The following is a 21319-nucleotide window of genomic DNA, read 5'->3' on the forward strand; positions in this document are numbered from 1 at the left end:
GTCAAGCAGAAGACCCAATACTATTATGGGCTACTGGACTCTTTTAGAATATTTTGCTGAGTTTACACACCTATAATATTCAAATAACGGAACTTAACGAAAAGGGCATGCAGATGAATGTCCATTTTGTATCTATTCAAATGACTAGGATCGATATACAGTTACATTCTCTTAATGAATAGAGGGATTTGTTCTAATGGTGTTTGTAAGTAGGATGTCATGTCTGCATCTTGTACAGCAATTAACCACTAGGAAGAATATACAATGTATTAATTATTGAAACTGTCCCACCAGTTTGTTTTGAAACTGTCTCATTGCTATTTGTTTCTCAATGAATTTGTGGGAAAAAAAGAAAAAAAAAGATCAAAATAGAAAATTAAAAAGTTGACATTTGACATTCACGAAGTTTAAATTTCCAGATAATCCATGCAGAACTTGTAAGTCCTATATCTCCACTGCTTTTAAAGTTTCAAGGAACACTGTGATTTTTGGAATGTTATGTATGTCAAAGAATTTTTCTCCTCTTATTGAATAATGTTTTTATAGTGCTAAACTATAATTTTGATCAGTAAAATTTATTTTCTCTGGGTGTTTTATAGGAAAATTACTAAGACTAGTGTTCATTCACACATAATGAAAAGTAATTAGACTCCATTAACAGTAAGGGATATGAAAGCTTATTTTAAAATCTATGCCACATGTCACCAGGCCTATAGGTCTCTATTGCAAGGGTTTCTGCTGCAGCACCAACTTAGATCTACCTTAGAAATGTTACTATATAGCACAAAATATAAAGTTTAACCTGTCTTGGAAGATTTAGAACAATAGCACATAAATTTGAAAAATTAAACAGCATGAATATTCTTGCCAGAACGAAAGGTATACCACTTCCCTCTCAAATGTAATGCTAACAAGCTTGCCTCTAACAACTGATACAACTGCTTCTCACGGTGCAGTTCTACTCAGACGGTTGAGTGCTGCTGGCTGCAACACTCTTCAAAGAGACTTGAATGAAGAGCAATAGCAATATTACCATCTCTCCCCTAAGAGAACAACTGGGAATGAAGATACAATTTGAAGATGTGCATATCGATGGCAGCCTTACTTTGAAAACATGCAAATCTGTAAAGTGGTTTTTTATGCTCTTGTTAATATTTTGTAAGCTAATAAACCTTTGATCAAAGGAAAAAAAAATAAAAATAAAAAGAACATATGTAATGATCTTGGAGAAGTCCTATGTTAGACCACAAAGTAAGTCTGAACAAATTTAAACTCGAATCAAATTTAAGAATTTAAATCATTTGTGACCGCGATGGCATCAAACTAGAAATCATCAGCAGGAGAAATCCTAGAGCATTCACAAATATATTGAAGTCTGCCTTGAAACAACCAGTAGGTCAAAGGAGAAACCAAAAGGGAGATGTAAAAAACTCTGAAATGACAATAGAAATACAATATAACAAAACCGGGGCAAGGGAGATAACTCGGTGAAATAAGCACTTTCCTGGCAAGCGCAAGGGCCTGAATTCAATCTTGGTTCCGCAAAAAAAAAAAAAAAAAAAAAAAACTTACGTGATGCAGCAAAATAATTTCCAAGAGGGATATTTATAGCATTAAGTGCTTGTACTGTATCAAAAAAGATCTTAAACAAACAACCTAATGATACACTTCAAGAAACTAGAAAAAGAACAAGCCAGGGCTAACAGCATAATGAAGCAAATAAATATCAAAGCAAAAATAAATGAAATAGAGACTTAGAAAAAAGTTGTTTTAAAAAAGATAAAATTATTGTCAGCTAGCCTCTATGATAGAAAACTAAGAGTAGAAATGAGAGAGGAGATGGTAGAACTGAAACTACAGAAATACAAAGAATCATAGGAATTTATTATAAAAATTATGCAGCAACAAATTGGATAATGTAAAAGATACCTCAGTGGCTCTTATTCAGAATACAAAAGGTCAGTTCTGGCTAGAATATATAGGAAAAAGGAACCTATCTATACTGTTGGAATATAAGATAGTACAGCAGTGATGGAAAATTGTGTGAAGATTTTCGAACATATATAGCTTTCTCATTACTGAATCAGGAAGAAATAGAAAATCTGAGGAGAATAATAAAAATAAAGAAAAGAAACCAGTAATGAAAGTTTCTGGTCCAAAAAAAATAAATAAAAAGCAGAGAGGCCAATCGCTTCTATCAAACATTTCAAAAGAAACTAATAGTCCTTCTCAAACTTCAAAACCAAAAATCAGAATACTTCCTCTTTTGGTGAAGTTTGCATTACTTGATACCTAAGCCAGAGAAGGACATCACCAGAAAAGAAATTACAGTCCAATAATCCTGATGAACACAGATGCAAAATCCTCAAAATAATAGCAAAAGCAAATTCAATAACACTTTCAAAAAATCATTTACCATGATCAAGTGAGATTTTTCCCTGGGAAGCAAAGGTGGTTAACATAAATGTAAATCAACCAGTGTAATACTTTACATTAATAAAATGAATAATTAAATCATGATCATCCCCTTATATGCAGAAAAGCCTTTGAAAAAATTTATGTTTTCATGATTTAAAAAGATCCACTTTGAACACATTTGCTATAGAAGGAATATACCTCAACTCAGTATAGACCCTACTTTACAAGTTGACAGTTAATAATGTCCTCATTAATGAAAAGCTGAAAATTTTTTAAGATCAGGAAAAAAGCAAAATGTCTACTCTTACCACTTTTATTCAATGTAGTAGTACTAGTAGCAGTAGTAGTAGTAGTAGTAGAATTCTTTGTTAAAGCAAGACAAAAGAAAAAAATAGTTGGAAACTGTGGAAGAAAGGGTGTACTTCCTGTTTAAGATTTTTATTTATTTATTTTTTGCACCTGGGATTGAACTCAGGACCTTGAGCTTGCCAGGCAAGTGCTTAAGCCACAGAGCTATCTCCCAGAATTTTAAATATAGTAATCCCTAAGAACTCCCAGAAGAAACTTAGATCTTGGCCAAATCCTGCATGCTTAGAATGATACCCACTTGGGAGGCTGAAGGAAGAGGATTGTAAGTTCAAAGCCAGCCTGGGGAGTTTTTTTAGTGAGTTCTTGTCTCAAAATTTTAAAAGGAGGTAGAGATGTAGCTTAGTAGTTGATCAACTGCCCAGCATGTGAGCGTCCCTAGGTTCAACTCTTAGTACTACCCAAAATAAACACTTTTTTTTTTTGTACCAGAATCAAACTCCTGACCTTGTGCTTGCCAGGCAGGCACTGTGCCACTGAGCTATGTCCCCAGCCCACAAAACCTTTTTAAACTTGATAAATATACTAAAGACATAGAATACAATGTCATCATATAAAACCAATAGCATTTTTATATACTTACAAGATGCTCTCAATAAAAATCAAGGCTGGAAAGATGGCTCAGCAGTCTAAGTGCCTGCCTGGCAAGTGCAAGGACCCGGGTTCCATCCCTGGTTCTGCATGCCATGCTGCCCCACCATGCTGGCCATTGAAACAGGGCATGGTGGCACATGCCTGCATTCCCAGTGCTGGGGAGGCTGAGGCAGCAGGATCACTGTGGGTCCAAGCTATATAGTGAGGCCCTTTACCAAATAAGATTTTTTAAAAATCAAGGAATTGAAAGAGCTGTGCACTGAAGAAAGACTATACACTTTACTGTACACTAAAAAAGTACACTAAGGAATGCAGATGAAATAAATTGAAAAAGACAGAAATAAATGAAAACATATTCTGTATTTGAGTGCTGGATGGATTAATATTGTTAAAATATGTCCCTGTTATGAAAGTGATCTACAGAGTCAGTTCTCACAGGAAAAAAAAGAAAAAAAAATCTTAAAATTCATTTGGAACCTCAAAAAGCCCTGAACAGCTATGTCAATCTTCTAGGGAAATTAAAAGAACAAAGCTGAAGTATCTTTCTTCCTGACTGCAAACTGTATTTCAGAGCCATAGTAATTGAGACAATATGATACTGACATAGAAAAAAAGCATATCAACCAGTAAGAATAGAAAACTATACCGGAATCAAACTTCCGGTATTTAAGGTCAGTTGATTTTTTACAAAGGTGGCAATGTCTTGTTTCTCTTTAAATTGTATAAATTGTTCGTATTGTGCAAAGGTGCCAAGAATACATAATGGACAAGGATAATCTCTTCAATAAACGGTTTTGGGAAAACTGGATTATCTGCATGCTGAAGAAATTGGACCCTTTTCTTATACCATATAGGACTCAAAATGGACTTAAGGCATAAATGTAATACTTGAAGCTATAAAAAAGATACTAAAAGAAAACATTAGGAAAAAGCTATATGACATTGGTATAAGCAGCTGTTTTTCTAATTTAACCATAAGGGATTACTATCAAAAATCTATAAGAAACTTAAAAATTAAAATCCCAAGGATATCTGAATTGACACATGTCAGAAAGCCTATTATTAAAGGATGGAAAATCACTAATGTTTATAAAAGTGTAGAGGAAAGAGCCCTTGTATACTGTCATGGGAATGTATCTTCAGCCATTAAAAGCCATTATATGGCATTTTCTCAGAAAACTTAAAAACGGAATTATTGTATGATCTAGCAATCCCAACTTATGAGTCTGTATTCTGCAGACTTGAAGTAAGTCAGAGAGATGTCTGCACTGCCATATTTACTGCAGCAGTTTTTATAGTAGCCAAATTAGGAAATCAACCTAACCTACATGTCTGCCACCCAATAAAGAAAATGTGTAGGTATGTAGTGGAGTGCTATTCAGACTTCAAAAACAAGAAATTTCTGTCAATTGCTACAACAGGGTGAACCTGGAGGACATTTTACTAAGTGAAATAGACCAGACAGAGGAAAAGTGTGTATTTATACTCTGGGGAATCTAAAACAGTGGCACTCATAAAAACAGTAGAATGCTGATGATAGGGCTTGGGTGGGGTACAGTGGTGTGATGTTAGATAGTATGAAGTAGCAGTTAGGAATAAGCACATATTTAAGGTGGAGATATTTTATCACTTCATACATATAACACCACTGTATACTTTAGTTAAGAGGAAAGATATGAAAGAGACCATTACACTTTATTTATTTACTTTTGACCAGTAGATTTTATACTGGTAAAACCTCCATAGTGGAAGACCATGTAGTGGTCTGAATTTGACAAAGCCAGTTTGTCCAAGCCTGGCCAAATCTCCCCTCTGCTTCAGTAGTGTTTCATCCTGTGGTGACACACAGGAATGTCTGACCACACACCTCCCAAAGACCTTGCCATTAGTAAGACAGTATCCCTTCCTGCAGGGACAAAAGCTTCACTTCTCCATTTCTGTCTGCTCTGGAAATGAGGAACTCTGTTAAACATTCCATCTGTGATAACCATTTCTACATTTGATGGTCATCAAGTTTGCCTCATTCCTTTGCTCTAGGAATTTTAGTCATGTCTTGTTCATCTCTAGACCCTCCCCAGTTCGTCTGCGTCATTCTCAGAATATGGAAACACAAGTTGCTTTTTGGAAAAGATTCAGCCTTATGTAGCAAATGATCTCATCTGTTAGCCAGTATCAGGTGATTTCTAATTTGGGTTCACTTTTCTTCCCTATAAATATTTCATATTCTTTTAATATAATCTTTAAAGGGCATTTGTAAACATTTATATGTTATAAATAGTACAACATAGAGCATCAGCTGGCATCATCTGTTGATCCAAATTAAAGCCTTTCCAGAGCTCATCATCTGGAGGAGAAAATGCAAACCACGTGTCCTGTTGCATAACCAGTTCCACAGTCAGAATTCTGCTGTTGGCCTGATCTGATTAAATAGCACACGAACAGAGATATTGTTGCCAAGAATTTGTTTGGAGAGGGCAGCATTTTCTGCCATTTCAAAGTGTAAAATGCTATTTCGGGTTCCATTATTGAGGCACTGGCTTCCCGGGCAAAACATGGGAGTGCACAGAGAGCTCAGAGGCTGGGAGGTGGAGGGTGGGGACTGAGCGGCCAGAGAGTGAGGCTGGCCCTTGTGTGATTCATCCAAGACAGATGGCTGTCTGCTTCATTCTTAATAATCTTCTTGGTAAATGGATTCTAAAATTCCTCCAGTAATCCTGCTCATAACTAAGCACAGTCTTTAGAATATGATGAAACATTGTTTTATGCTCTTTAACACTTAGGAAAAAATAAATGGTGCTAAGACTTGAAATAGCAGCAGTTGGGGCAGGGTGGGTCAGTGTAGTTTATTCTACTAGTACTGAAAGTGGCTGTTGTCTTCTTTTTCAATTTTACAGGTCATTATCCAGCTCAGGAAAGCCTGATATTCCTTGTTCCTTGTACATGAAGGAGCTACAGGGTTTCATTGCCAGAGTTATGAATGACTACTTTAAACAGTTTGAATGCTCAGATTTTGTCTTTGACAACACTGAAGCTATTGCCCAAAGAGCAATTAAACTTTTTATCCGCAATGCCAGTCTTATAAGGCCTCTTGGTGAAGGCGGGAAAATGCGACTTGCTGCTGATTTTGCGCAGGTAAGTGGGTGCATAATTGCAAAGGGAGCACATGCTTCAGTCTTAGTAAAAGGCTGTCTGTTCATCAGGCTTTTAGAAAGAGCTATCACGTAAAATAAACCCACTTAAAAACTATTTTGCTAAATTTTAAAAGAGAAGAAAAGAAATTTGATTCCCAGCACCATGATAAATGAGGAAATGAATGGTGAAGAGTAGTTTAAAGGGTTTTGTTTGTTGATGCAGTACTTGAGGATTAAACCCCTTTGCATTGAGCTTTAAAATCCCCAGCCATTTAAAAATTTTGTAACAGTCTTTCTGTGCTCCCCAGGTGGCCTCAAACTTGAGATCAGGGATTACAGGCATGCACTATCACACTCTGCTTAAAGATGTTTTTGTAGTAGATATTTAATTTGTTGTGTTTAACAAAATAATCATTCTTCATTTCTGATCTTTCAAGGGTAAGGTAAAGTAGCTCATTATACAATCAATAAACTTTTCATGTTGTTAAATAAAATGGGCCTTTCTCAACTATTTTACCATCCCACTAAGTCAGTATTGATAAGACTAACTGATGTGACCTTGCTGGAAGATGACGTAGGCAATGAAGTAGCCTTTGAAACTAGAAAGTGGCTACCTGTTGTCATTTAAGGAGAAGGAACTCCAGAGAATCCCACAGAGGCCAGCCCAGCCTTCCAAGGATGTGTTGTAATTCACTGAGTTGCACAGGGGACCAGCTAGATATAAATTGTGATTATTTGGCCCCCTCATGTAAATAGAGATGTTTGTCTGTGGCCTGCTATGAAATCATTCCAGGCTCTCTGATGTTTCTGAGAGAATGAAATTAAAATAGCAGAACATAATTAGCTCTTGTAGAAAGACTTTTACTTTTATTTTAGAACAGATTTTTTTTAAAAACCTTCCAGTTGAAGTATCAGAGGCAAAGAAAAAAAAAATCCCAAATACCCCCTTTCATGAAAGAATTCACAAACAAGATGATTCTTATTACATAGCATGCTATAGGTGAAGTCAATTTTTAAGCCTTTCAAACTCTTAGCTTTACTAGACTAAGTAGTTACTCAAATGGAGTCTTTGTAGTAGTTCGCCAGATTCTCCCTGCTTATAAAGATAAATGTTAATGTGGCTATTTATTTCTGAGTGTATTCAGAAGTGTATCTTGGTTCCTTGCTAAGGACCTGCGCCAACAGATCTTGCCTGTGTGATGTCTGTCAGGTACTCCCTGGGTCCCTGGGGCCTGATGTATTTTAAGAAGGAAACAAATCAACAAACCAAAGGTTTCAAGAGCCAGGTTCTTTGCCTATTAACTGACCTGGCAGTTATTTGTCTGCAGTTCCAAATGATATGCATGAGGCCACTAGATGACACACAGAAAAAGAGCCTTCCCTCTGAGAAATATGCTTTTAGCAGCCACACAGGAAAAAAAAAAAACTTAATTAAATGTTCCCATTAATTTGGTGCTCCTTTTTCTTCTCTATTTTTGTCACCTTTATTCTTAGGCATCTGTACATTTTTCCTTGTTTTACAGGTAAATTAAAGAGAGTTATATAAAAAGTATCTTTTCTCTTACTGGATTATAGGATGCTTATTAAAATGAACACACAGTGATGTCCTAGGACCTGTCCTAAATTGTTAACAACATTGTAAGCCTTACTCAGCCTGGCCTCTCTTCTTCTCCCCTTCCTCCTCCGTGCTGTTCCCATCCCCATCCACCCCTCCCCAGCTTGTTTATGTTCTGCTCCAGCTGGTTCTTGAGTCACCTTCCTGGAGGCAGCATTTCACATCCAATCAGAGTGGCAGCCAGGCAGGAGAGGGCCAAGCTGCCGGGCTTGGCGCATGGAGACTTCACTTTAATGATATGTTGCCTGTGAGTCTTGAGAGGTGGGAGGCATTGTCCTTTAGCCCTTGCTGCTCAGCCTGTAGCACTCAGAGGGCCTGGCCACCGTGGCAGGGGAGCATCTGCCTTTCCAAGCTGCAGGATTCAGAATTTGATGTGCAATCCTTTTTTCTTAAGACAGATTACCCTTATTGATAATTTTATCACTGTTTTTGTGTCAAATTTTTCTAATCCCTTCCCTGAACATAGATGAAACTTGTCAGTGATTATTCCTGACTTAGGGTCAGTTGAAGTTGTCTGCTTTTTTCCTTAAATATAGAAAAGGTATTTATACACATAACATTTGCGTAGTAGTACAAGAGTGTACTTTCCGGCACCCCAGAGGCATTTGCTGGCTGGAGCCTGTAGTAGTAAGGGGGCAGGCACCTGGTCCACACCTGTGCAGTGAGTCCCAATTTCCAAGCAGCCCACCACTCACCTGGGTGTGGGTCTGGCCCTGCGGGTTACAGGCACAGGAAAGGCAGATGGAAGCACCGTGGCAGTTATATTTATAACCAAGTAGCTTTGATAGATGTGGTCCAGCTATGATGTCAAGCTTCCTGTCCCCATTTTTTAATTTAAGTTTTGAACCAGGCATGGTAGGAGACACCTATAATCTCACCAACTCAAGAGGATAAGACAGAAAGATTGTAAGTTTGAAGAAAATTTGGGAAAGCTAGCATAATCTTGTCTCAAGATAAAAAAGGATGAGGGTATATGCTGTGATGGAGTGCCACTGGGCTCAGTCCCCAATACTGCCAAAAAAATTAAATTTTGAATGTGGAGTTTGTATTTCATTGGATTTGTTTCTTGCCCACAGTTATAGTTCTGTGTTATTTTACCTCTGCCTTCAGAATTGTGCTGGGTTGGAAGTGTTTTTCCAAGGTTAGTCATAACACTTAAATAAGTAGCTTTACCCTGACATTTATATTCATGACAAGCACCCACTGTGAGCTAGGAAACCTTTTAACTCCCTCATTATTGAAAGTTCTATCAGTTTGTATTCAGAATTTAAAAAAGCCACTGAGGTCACTGGAACCAAGAACACACAAATGCTCTGTGCGTTTGAAAGGGTTCCTGTGATAAAGTGCCAACTATTCTGGCATAAATCACAGAGAGACCAAGCTTTAGAGGGACCAGTAGGTCTGGCATAAAATCTAATTGCATAGGCAGATTATGATATATTTTAAGAGTTTTTTAAAAAGAATCCGAACTGCTCCTCCTTGGCCACAGTGCAGACAGAGACAGTAGTTGCAGGGTGCCATCTGGAGGGTCATGGTGAGGGAGGTGCTGACACCCGCCCCTGAGGAATCCAGGTCACCAGCTCAAGGTGGCTTCCTACAGGTAATTAACTCCCTGCTGTGACCACATGGTCTCCTCATCTACATTCATCACGTAGCAGTTCTGACAGCATTGCACTTGTCCAAGTCCCCTGAGGCTCCATCCACTGAGCCTGAATCTCTCCTCAGATTTGCCTGAGGTGCCCTCTGGAACCTGCTCCCCATCTACCCATTTCTTTTCCTCCCTGAGGGGAAGGATGGCTCGTTAAGTTAACATTAAATTGTTTAGTGGCACTTCTAGCACTTTCTATGTGTGAGTCTTCTAATCCCCTTTAAGTATACATTTATATCACTTTCACTTTGCTCCGAAAGTACACATTTAGAAAAGAAGCTATCCAGGGTTTAGGTGTCTCGTCTAATTCTTCTTGCCTCCCTTTCTGAGCAGTGAGTGTCAGGGCAAGAGTGTTCGGGGAGTATCCAGAGATGCCCTGTGGTTACTGAGTGTCTGCGGTGGGTGAGGAAAAGCTGGTAATCAGCCCGCTTGCCTGCAGCCGACCAACCGCTCATCCTTCCATCCACACAGGACGGCTGGAGAAGTGCCCTGTGGCTGCATAGGCTGTTTTTGAACCCACAGCTAATTGTAGTATTACCTCCTCTGAAAGGAACACTCCTGCTCTTTAAAACAGCCTTTATTGTTTGATGGAATTCTGGCAGCAAAAAATGATTTCCAAAACCCAACAGGTCCATTATGGATGAAAATTTTACTTCAAAACATTCACCACTCTGAAATTGTCCTGTGGCATGGCAGTGTTTTGCATCATCATAGATTCCTCAGCCTTCTGAGGTCATCTGCTCACACAGTAACTTTCCCCTGCCATTTTATTGTTTTAAATGCTCAAGTACTAGGTCAGAACATTATTTGGTTTGATTTTTGAAGATAGTGAACCCAGCAGGGTTTTGTTTTTTGTTGTTTTTTTTTAATTTTACCAAAACATTTCAGACACAGTGCTTAAAAATCTATACAGTGTTTAAAAATATATACAGCTGAGTATGTGAGTGAAATTACCAGGTCAGAGCTACCTGATGATCACATCTTTCTTTGCAGTCAGTATAAAGTCAGTGATACGTAGGAAGGAAACCAGAAGCTCCCGCGAAGTGAGTAAACTAGGCAGGTCCCAGGAATAGCCCCTCTGTTTTTTGAGTTTGAGAAAGATGGCTCACAGCTGTTGTGCTTTGTGTTGTTGGTAAGAATCCTGGCTTTTTTTCCCCCTAGATTTTCCTTTTTTCTCTTACACTTATATATTTTAGTATCTTCCAACTATGTAAAGTTTCTGTCTTGGAAATATAGTACACACTCTTTTATCCTGTCAGGTATTAACTTGGCCACTTCATATTTTCAAGACATCTCAAGGAAGCTGCCCTCCAATTCTCCTTGACACTTAGCATTTTGCTTAATAATAATTATTATGTGTGTAACATACATTTATTCAAACAATTTTTTTCAAAATCATAAGAATTTGAATGTATATTTATATATGCTAACAACCTCTCATCATTTTGTTTATCATTATTTGAATAAATGAATACCCTTTTCTCTACTAAATTTAAAATTTCTTTGAAGGCAAGACACCTGAAGTCATCATTTTATTCCCGCGTGTGACTTGGTACCTGGCAATTAATAGCCAGACAAACATACTTCTAAATGAATGTCTGATTAGGGCCCTGTGGTCTACCAATGGGGAGGAGATTTTGAGCAGTTTCATGGGGCTGCCAGCAGGACAGAAAGCTCACTTCCTTTTCTGTGATTTGCTCGAATAAAGACGCTGCACTCCAGAGAGCAGCCTGTTCTCAGCCATTTTCTGAAGTCTCTTCTATTGGGGTGCATACTTAATATCAAGAGTGGAGAAAGTTTCTCATCTGAGTACACTTCATAGATAAAAAACAGGTCGCCCAATTAATGATAAGCAGAATATTCCAGGAAAAAGAGAAAATAAAGAAAAGTGAAAAAAGTATGCTAAATTCTTGTGTCAGGTAACAGATTAATTTAGTAAAAACCTAAAAGAAAAAATTCTAAATACTGATAGTCGTTGCTGACACTTACCGAGCACTTAGGTGCCATGCTTGCGTGCTTCGTGGAATTTAGCTGCTTAATTTACATAATTCTGTCAGGCAGATTTTAGTATTTCCATGTTACAGATGTGAGATCTGTGCCTGAAAGAAGCTGGGTGAGGTGTTCTACCGAAGGGTGAGAGAGCTGATCCTGGGGCCATGCTGATGATAGAAATTCCCATTGTTTACATTCACTGTGAAAAGACTTGCAATACCTACTTGAAGTAGAGGCACACGGTCGTGAAAACTTTGCCTGATATTTCAATAGAGAAATGAACCATACTTCTTCCTTTTATTTAACAAAAAATATTTTGATTTATTTTTATAGTACTGAAAATGCTCTGCAGTCAAGCTGGATTCCCAGCTCTCCCCTACCCCATATTTTTGGGACTTAGGGTCTTTCTAAATTGTCCAGGCTGGATTTGAATGTATCATCCTCCTGCTTCAGCCTCCTAGAATGCTGGGATTATAGGCGTGTGCCACCACAGTCACCTTGTTTTTCTACTTTCACATCTTGGGTTCCTTTGGTAAATCAATGTAAAAAGTATCTAATAACTTGCCTTTTCAGAAATTTAGTTGACTTTCAGAACTTTCCTCACAGTCCAGGAAACCTGAGTTTATTGCAAGCTGCAACTTTCTGTGACAAATGTATCTCAAATCCATCTTGGGTGTCTGACATGAAAGCTGTGAAGCATCTTTTAATCTTTCAGATGGAGTTGGCGGTTGGTCCATTTTGCAGACGAGTATCTGATTTAGGAAAGTCCTATCGAATGCTGAGGTCATTCAGGTAAGACCTAATTCTTTGTTAATATATTCATATCCTATTAACAAATTCTTTCGCTGTAGGTTGAACTACATAAAATTTGTCAACATTCAGTCATTTTTGTCCATGACAATAACAGTTTGATATACAGCATCCTAAAAGCCTATTTTTCATATCAGAAGGCTATATAGAATCATATGCAATGACTAATTAATGTGCATATATTCTCTTTTTGAGTTTAAGTTCGTAAGAATAATCTGTAAGGTTTGTTCTCTTCTTTTTGGGGAAACTTTTTTCTTTTTTAAGAAAAAAGGGATTTTAAAATCCCTTTGTTGCAGGAATGTATTGAGTAATAATACCAAGTAGCTCATAATAGGATAGGCATTGTTTTCTGAAATTTTCATTTGTTCAATTTTAATCTAGTTGGTTTTAGAAAGATTATAGGGTGTAGTCCATGATAAGGACATAACAGGACTTTTGTGTGAAGGATTAAGTGACCTGAACTCTGATGGGTCTTGGGAAGGACTCTAAATGTACTAGCATCTTGGCTAATGCAGCTGGGCACAAAATTTGAGGTTGAACCTTATGGAAAGAAAGAAAGAAAAACTGAGTTCATTTATATTTGTGATCTAAGGATAAACCAGCTTAACAGAAAAAAATCCTTTTTGGTGCTGTATGAATTCAAGCTTGTATCAATTTAGATTTAATGCAATACTGAATTAACTTAATGGCTGGTGTCTTCAGCAGAATGTCTTGAGAAGATAAGGAGATGTTGTTCCTATGGCTGTTTATTCCATAAGCCAGAGATTCTCAAAGTTCTTCACATCACAGCCTGTACAGAAAATACACTCAAAAAGGAGGCCAAGGCAATCACTATAACTCATACTTAGAACAGTTTTGTGGGTACAGAGTGCCACATGGGATATCAGGGCATAAAGTGACATTATAACTGATGGTGATCACTTAATGTATTTCCATAAAGGTCCAGGCATTCACCTTCTCAAAAACGAACCCAGTGCTGCAAACAAAAATAATCATTAAGTAGCATATCCTTTAAATGTTCACTTTGCTCTTTTATGTAATCAAGTGATGACAATAGAAGGTTCAGGTATAGCATAAGAAATATGAGAATCCAGTGTTGCTAATTGAGGGGAGCCCAGTGCTTTACCTTATCCATTTGTAATTGACATAGAGCTACTTTTTTATTTCTAAATGCCAACACATTTCTTTTTTTTTTCAAATGAAAAATTACTTCCCATCTGTATTGGCCAGCTTTCCTTTTGCAGGGACAAAATGCCCAGTGCACACAGTTTAAAGGAGAGGTTTGTTTTGACTCACAGTTGCAGTCTGTGGTCAGCTGGTCTCAGCTCAGGCATCTGGGAACACAAAAGCAGGTAAAGAGCCCGAGAAGAAAGGACCAGGGACCAGACACAGTCCCCGAGGTCACACCCCATGACCCACTTCCTCCAACTGGGCCATCTCCTGATTGCCCATTCAGTCATGAACTTTTCAGTGCACTAGTACATTGGGCAGCCTGGCACCCTCCCAGCACAGTCGCCTCTCCAGGAGTCTTTAGTATGGCCAAGTTGGCAATCAGGATTAACCAGCCACCATCTGTACCAAGGTGGGTTTCAGGAATATTTAAAATGAGATCACAGATATTTTCAGATACCTCTTTTGGGTCAGCTCAGGGATTTAAATATTTTGTTGAAGCCATTATAATTTGGCTATGCAGTGATACCTGAATTCATGAATTTATTTTGTCCTACAGTTTTGTAAAAGATGGTCACATTTGTGTTGGTATGGAAAAGGTGGAAACAGGTTGTACTTGTCACAGATGCAGAATTTCCAAACAAAACAATATTTTGCCAAATGTTTTCTGTTTGTGAACCAAATTGTTTGCAACACGTGTTCATGAGCTGAGGTCCCATTGCATACAAACCCACAGACACACTCAAACCTATTACACTCCTACAGAAACACATATGTATGTTGCTTGAAACAGCAACTACCTATACTTCATGAAATAATCTTTGACATTTCTATTTCGAGTTACTTTAATCCACTTAGTTTCATGGCCAGTAATGGTTGCATTTTTCATAGGGCTTTGCACTCTTTCAGTCTATGTGGCCCCGCTGATGGGAGCAGTCTTTTCTTTTCTACCACCATAGAGATGCTTGCACTTTTCCCAAGGTGTTCTGGTCCCCATGAGCATCCCTGTGGATAATTCCCTTGCTCCCAAGGCCTTGCTCACCTAAAAGTGTAGCCTGCCCAGGCAGTATCTCCACAATGGCAAACTGACGAATTGCAAAATATTTTTAAATAGCAGAATATTCCTACAGATCCACCAGACTAGCACCTTCTCAGATTTGATGAGACTAAGACAGCTATTTTATCAACTGATCAAGAACCAAAATGAAGGGTCAGCCAAATAGCTCAGTGGATTAAAGTGCCTGCAAGCAGGCACAGGGGCCAGGGGTTTGATCCCAGGGCCTGCCATGCTGGCCCTGCCCCCAGAGCACCCTGAGCTGGCAATTGAGACTGGGAGTGGTGGCATGCGCCTGTAATCCCAGCTCTTGGGAAGCTGTAAACAGGTGGATCACTGAGTCCGATCTGGTAGTGAGATCCTGAACACCCTGTAGACCCTTCCCTAAAATAAAGAAAAAAATAACCAAAATGAAAGCCTTGTGTATTAGGATGTTCAGACCCAGTCCCATTGCACAATGAGGGGTTCGGCTGCACTGCTTGAGAAGAGAAGGGCTATGAACGTAAGCCACTGCCTCTGTTCATTTTGAGGCACACACAAACACACACACACGGGCAGCCCTGGCAAGCACCTGCCCCAGCCCAAAGCTGTCTGCCTCAGGGCCCTCTTCCTGATGGTGATAGTAGTGGACTGTTTAATTAAGCTGCAAGCTTCTTGCATACATTTCCATTTTACTGTTGCATTAGAATTCCTCAGGCAGCAAGACCCTTTTCCAACCCAGGACAGATGCTTCCTCAGAGAGCGGCTGACATTAGTGATTTGCCCCCAGGTGGCTGTATTTCTCAGGGGACTCTGAGTTAGAGCTGCCAAGTCCCCATATTGCTGTCCCTCTCCAGCATGGCATTAGTGCCTGAGCCCTGTTTGTGAGGCTGTTACCCTCACCCTCTCTGGCCACAGGCCTGAAAGTGCCGACCTTTGACACTGTCAGTGCAGATCTGTGTGATGCTGAAGACACAAAAGGGATGACATGCTCTTCGCCAGCTCAGGGACACTGATCTGGCCATTAGGAAGGCCCGCCATCTCACTGCTGAGGGACAGTTTGTCCCTGATGGTGTCCACAGCCTGCCTGGCTGGCAGCTCCCTGACATGGAGGTTTAATGAGGGCACAGTGAAAGCTGTCAGGAGATGGGGCTGTGTCCCAAGGGTCTCTGAACCTGAGGGTGATGGAAGGAGGGAGCCATCAATCACTGAGAGAGGCTGCTTTTCACTGTGGGAGTGGCAGGGGCTCTCCAGGTCCTCTGTTCCCAGATGATGCTGATGCTTCTGGGAAATCCACGCTTCCCTGCTTGAGTTTTTGTAGCCGTGGAAGGAGGCCATCTTTCTTCTTGTAGCACTTCTAAGGTGAAGACCCCAGGTGCGTTCTGTCCTGTCTTCCACTTGTGATCGCAGCCCCGTGCTGCATTCTCTGAAATGTTTCCCAGACATTCCAGGAGCCTTAGTTCCAAGCTCTGGGTCTTAGCATGCCACCTTTTTGGGTTTGGCTTGCCGTGACGCCTGCTGGTGCTCTGATAGTGCTGGGATTGCCCAGGGACATTCAGGGGCTGAATATTTAGTACATTATCAGTCGTATTGTTTCAAAATGCCCTCAGTGGAGCATTGACTTGCGCCAGATATGTGTCCAGAGCCTTGGAGATACTGCCTCCTGAGTGAGGCCTGTTGGCCAGCCTATGCCACTGCCCTCCATCTCATTCCTGTTCCTGTTTGTTTCTGAAAGTTCATGTGTGTCATCCAGAAAGAGATCAGCAAAGGGAGTCTGGTGGTGGCAGCTGCTCATATGTTCATCTTGTCTCCTTGTCCGCTGTCATGTGGGCTCTCAGACCAGGCTCCAGGACCATTCAGGCAAACGGCCGCTTGCGTTGCCCGTGAGTGTCTACCCAAAAGTCCTGCTGCCCCTCCACCTGTTCTGCTGAATCCTTCAGCGGGCTTCTGAGAAAGGACAGATTCTAACCTCTCCACACTGAGCTTGTTTGCCCCGCATTCTCTCTGTGCTGTTTTCTCCTGGGGCCCAACCCGTGGTTTCGTGTCCTCGAGCCCGATGTCCTACTGAGCATCTTAGGGCTCTCACCTGCAGGGATTCAGCACATATTCTTCTCTCAAGGGCCCTGAGTTTCCACCTTCACCCCCTCTAGCCAGGCTGGCTCTGGAGCTCAGTGCATAGACTCCAGGCCCCTCCCTATGTCAAGGTGGACACAGCAGCAGCCGCCTTGGGTCTGACGTAACTTCCTGACTAGCTTTCCCCCGCTGACAGCCCTCAATGACTAGTGTGAGCCTCGCATCTGGAAGGTGCAGTCCTTCCTCCTGAACCCTGTACTCCGCTAATTAATACTATCTTCTGCTGGGAAGTGTAACTTTGAAAGCACCGCTGTATTGAGAACAGTGTTCTCTAAGAATGACATTTTGACATTTGGGATAACTGCTTTTTATAATACCTTAATTAATTTTGTTTCATGAAGCACTTCACATGGAGATTTACTTTTTTTAACTTGCTGGTGTTTTCAAGTTCATCTCTTAAAACAAGCAGTAGGCATAAAATGTCCACACTTGGTGTTTGTAGGTTAATTACGTCAGGGAAGTGCAACAGGATCAGGGCCAGTTCTGCCTTCTGTGGCCTTTGGGCAGTTCTCCTGTGGCAGCTGTGAAAGACTTGATCTTGTCAGAAAAATGGCTTCTATGACTAAGAGCTCCACAGGGAAGGTGACTGCCAGACAGACCCCAGGTTACACAGGACCTTTTCCACAAGGCCTGCTGCACAGGCACCGCAGCCTGCACTCAGGGGCAGCCCTGTGTCCCCACGGCCTCTCGCTCCCTGTCTGTGCCCCACTTCTTGTCCTCCTTCCCTTTTTGCTCTGTCCTGCTTTGTATCACATGCAGCTTATAGTAAGTGTATACTGAAGGAAAGCAAAAGCACAGATAGCAGGCAAACTAACATAAATCATTAAACTAATTTCATTGCTAAGTTTCAAATTTGGCTTTAGATTTCCTGGTGAAAACATCAAAGAGAAACAGAATCAGCTGTCTAATTCTCATTGTCTGGAGAGGAAGAGTTTTCAAGCGTGAAAAGCACTACCATTGGCGGCCCTCCTGACTCACTTTGTGTGATGCATTTCCTGCCTCTGGTTGCACCAAAACTCCATCTTTGAATGTAGAAAGTGTGACTGTCATGTGATTTGACGTCTCTTAGGGCTTGGAGACCGCTTCGCTTTCTGTACCTGCATGTTGAGGATGTTATTGGCATCATTCCCTGGGTTTGGGAAATTGTCAGCCACCATTTCTTTAAGTGTGTCTTCAGTTCTTTGGTTGGTTTCCAGTAATTCCCATGGCTTTTTTCATTCCTTTTCATTCTTTTTCCTTTTTTGCTCCCCTAATTGGATAGTTTACAATATTCTGGGTTAGTTATGATGGTACATGTCTGTACTACCAGCCCTCTAAGAAGCTGAGGCAGCAAGTTCTCAAGTTCAAGCCCAGCCACACAATGTCTCAAAATACAAAGTTTTTTAAAATCTGGGGATGTGGTTCAGTGTGAAGGACCACAGGAAGTCAAAGGAAATTCTGTCTTTTATGCTTGAGCAAGTTTACTACTGAAGCTTTCTCTTCATGTTTTTAGTTGTCATTATATTCTTTGAGTTTTTATTTTTTGTTTCTGTTTGTCAGTTTTCTTCTTTTGTTCCCAAATTTCACTTTTGAAAATCTGTACATTCTTGTAGTTTGCTGAACTTTCTTAGGATGATTGTTCTGAAATATGTGTCAGGCGTGTCTCTTGGGTCCATTGTAGGAGCTGTGTTAGTTTCTCCTGGTGGTGTCTGACCTGCTGACCCTGCAGTCCCATGTCTGTGTATCTGAGAAAACAGCTGTCTCTCCTATCTGACCCAACTTCTCTTTGCATAGCCAGAGCTGCAGTGTTTGACCTATGACTGGCAGGGCAGGCTAGGCTACTATGACCTTGACAGGCAGGGACCTCTGTGAGCATCTCTGGTCGGCCAGTTGCTGCCTGAGCTCTGAGTTCACGTGAGGCTGCTGGCTGGCCCTGGGATCACGGTGATTTCTGGGCAGGGCAGGCACATGGGCTGGCCACTGGGTTCAGGCAGGATTACTGATCTCCATGAATAGGGCTGGAGCCTGTGCTCCATAAAGTCCCTGAGGTGGCCTCTGAGTCTGTGGTCACCACACCTAGACAGGCCCCTTTGTCCCTGCACACTGCAGAGATATACCATGGCCAGATCCCCTGCCTGGCCGGGCCTTGCTATTAGTCTGAGACTGGCATGGGGACACTTCTTCAAGGACTGGAGCCAATGTGCTGAGATTATGGGAGCTTCCAGAGCAGCCTTGCAGGTGATTGGGCTGATGTCTTATTGCCACCTCAAGCTGTGTGTCACTTGTGTTGAGCACCAGTACGTCTTGGGAAGCCACCCAGGAGCATTGTGGGATGTTTGGATGCTGATATCTGCTGCTGTTTTTCTTTCCTGCTTAGAAACTATAGGCTGAAGGAGGCATGAGCGCACTGTGCCTGTGGGGTACAGGTGGTCAAAGTGAGGCCATTCCCTGTATTCCAGTAGGCTCTGTGGCAAGCATGGCTGTGTCAGTCCCATTTCTGAGTGTTGAGGTTTTGCTCAGTAAACTGAGTCAAAATAAACCTTTCTTTCTTTAAATTGCAGTGTCTGGTACTGTGGCTCAGCCTAGGAAAAGAAGGAAGACAGGGCCTGGCCCTTTGCAAGCACAGTGTATGTGGCCATCGCTGTCACGGCTGATTATGATCATGCTTCCCCTAGCTGGGCAAAGTGCCACGCACTGACAACCCTGACAGGGAAGCCTGCAGCCTACATCACAGTTCCCTTTGCAGCCTTCTCATGTCAGAGAAGGTGATCAGCTAGGGTCCTACCTGCTGGTCACAGAGTCTGTGGCATGACTTGGGCTGGGGACACTGTCAAGGCAGATGTGGGATGCACCTCCTCCAGGCCAAGGAAGGCCCTAGGCACACTCCCAGAGACCTTGCATGAGAAACAACAGAAAGGAAATATTTCCCCAGAACCAAAGAAAATAATTGATGAAATGTTTCTGATTAAGCACTTGAAATTAAAACAGCCCCTGTAGAGATAGATTGTAGTTGAAGAATAGTTAATATGAAGAATTTGTAAAATAATCTTCAAGGTCCAGCAAGAACCAGTTCTCTGTTGAGAGCACCCTTGGCCTTAAGACCTTTGAGGTGAAAGGGAGGAAGAAGTTCGTGTTTCATGCAGGCCTCCTTTCCCAGATGGGGTGATTGAGATGCGGTGGAGGAGGAGCCGGGAGGGTGCGCTCTCCCAGGCTGCAGTCATCTCTGTTCAGAGGTGCTGCAGCCAGCTGGCGCCTTTGATTCGGCCTCTAGTGCTCACCTTCTTATAGTCATTAGTTCTCAAAGGAAAGGAAGGATGAATAATAGCTTCAAACTATTCTAGCTGGTCTTTCTAATCTAATTTTTGGAGGTGGAGTTGCATTGCAGGCCTCACACTTCCCTTAAGCAGTCCTGCTGTTCCAGCCTCCTGAGTAACTAGGATGGTAGGCATGCTCTGCTATGCTGGCTTCTTACCAGCCTTTTGCACAAGGTGGTAGGTGACTGGTAGTGGTGTGGATTCACCTGCATACTCCTCCTATAAAATTGAATAGTAAGTCTCAGAAATATGGTACAGGGAGTTACTCTAACTTGGATGGAATGGCCGACAAAGTCATAACTTTGTATACAGAGACAAAAGTTGTTTAGAAAATATTTTGTTTTATTCACGTTTAATTATAGCCCAAAGAAGGATTGTATGTAAAATGAAAGCTGAAAGAATTGACTAAGAAATCTGTTATAACCGAGGCCTTTATTTTGCTGTATTTGATCTCAGCTTGAGATCATATAATTAATTAAATGAACTCTAGGAGAGAATTTTGCTAAGTAACGTAGAAGTAACATCTTACCTATTGCCCAGAGATTACAGTCAAGGAAGGAGCTGAGAGCTGCATCAGCGTGGTATGCATTGTATGTGTGTGTGGGGGGGGTGCGTACACATGCATGTGCGCCAGACTGAGTGGAGGCAGCCCTACAGCTGCCCTCTAGGGAAGAGCATTCCCTCACAGTGGAATGTATTCCCACCTTGCGGCCTCTGCGCACCAAGCTAACCTCTGCTCTTCCTTGTAGACCACTGCTCTTCCAGACAAGCGAACATGTTGCCAACAGCCCCGCACTGGGGGAGATCATCCCATTCAGTGTCATCCTTCAGTTTCTGTTCACCAGAGCACCTGCTGAGCTGAAGTCTCCCTTCCAGGTACAGACTGCAGCCCTCCCCATGAGGAATCCCAGCTGTGCCTCTGTGGTGAGCCAAACTCACTGAACAAGGAAGGCTCTCACTGCCAGCCTCTGCTTTTGGAGCAGTGCAGAAAGTTACCTGAGAATCCAGAATTAGCTCTTTAAATAATAATGCGGGGGGCCTGCCCCTTAGCTCAGCTCTTTAAGTGGCTGCTTCCACAAAGCAGTCAGGCTCAGGTTGCTGTGGTTTGATCCCCAC

The 21319-nt window shown here is 41.3% G+C and overlaps 1 protein-coding gene across 1 annotated transcript in view; it reads left to right on the forward strand.

Moving 5' to 3' along the window:
• The window catches only part of Cog5 (component of oligomeric golgi complex 5), a 359771-nt gene that overhangs the window by 332036 nt on the left and 6416 nt on the right, over positions 1-21319 (forward strand). The window contains 3 exon segments of the mRNA XM_023719494.1: positions 6273-6510; positions 12480-12556; positions 20953-21079. Coding sequence (XP_023575262.1) covers positions 6273-6510; positions 12480-12556; positions 20953-21079 — 442 coding nt within the window.

Source organism: Octodon degus, unplaced genomic scaffold, assembly GCF_000260255.1.
Source record: "Octodon degus isolate 3935 unplaced genomic scaffold, OctDeg1.0 scaffold00068, whole genome shotgun sequence".
Taxonomy (NCBI): Eukaryota; Metazoa; Chordata; class Mammalia; order Rodentia; family Octodontidae; genus Octodon; species Octodon degus.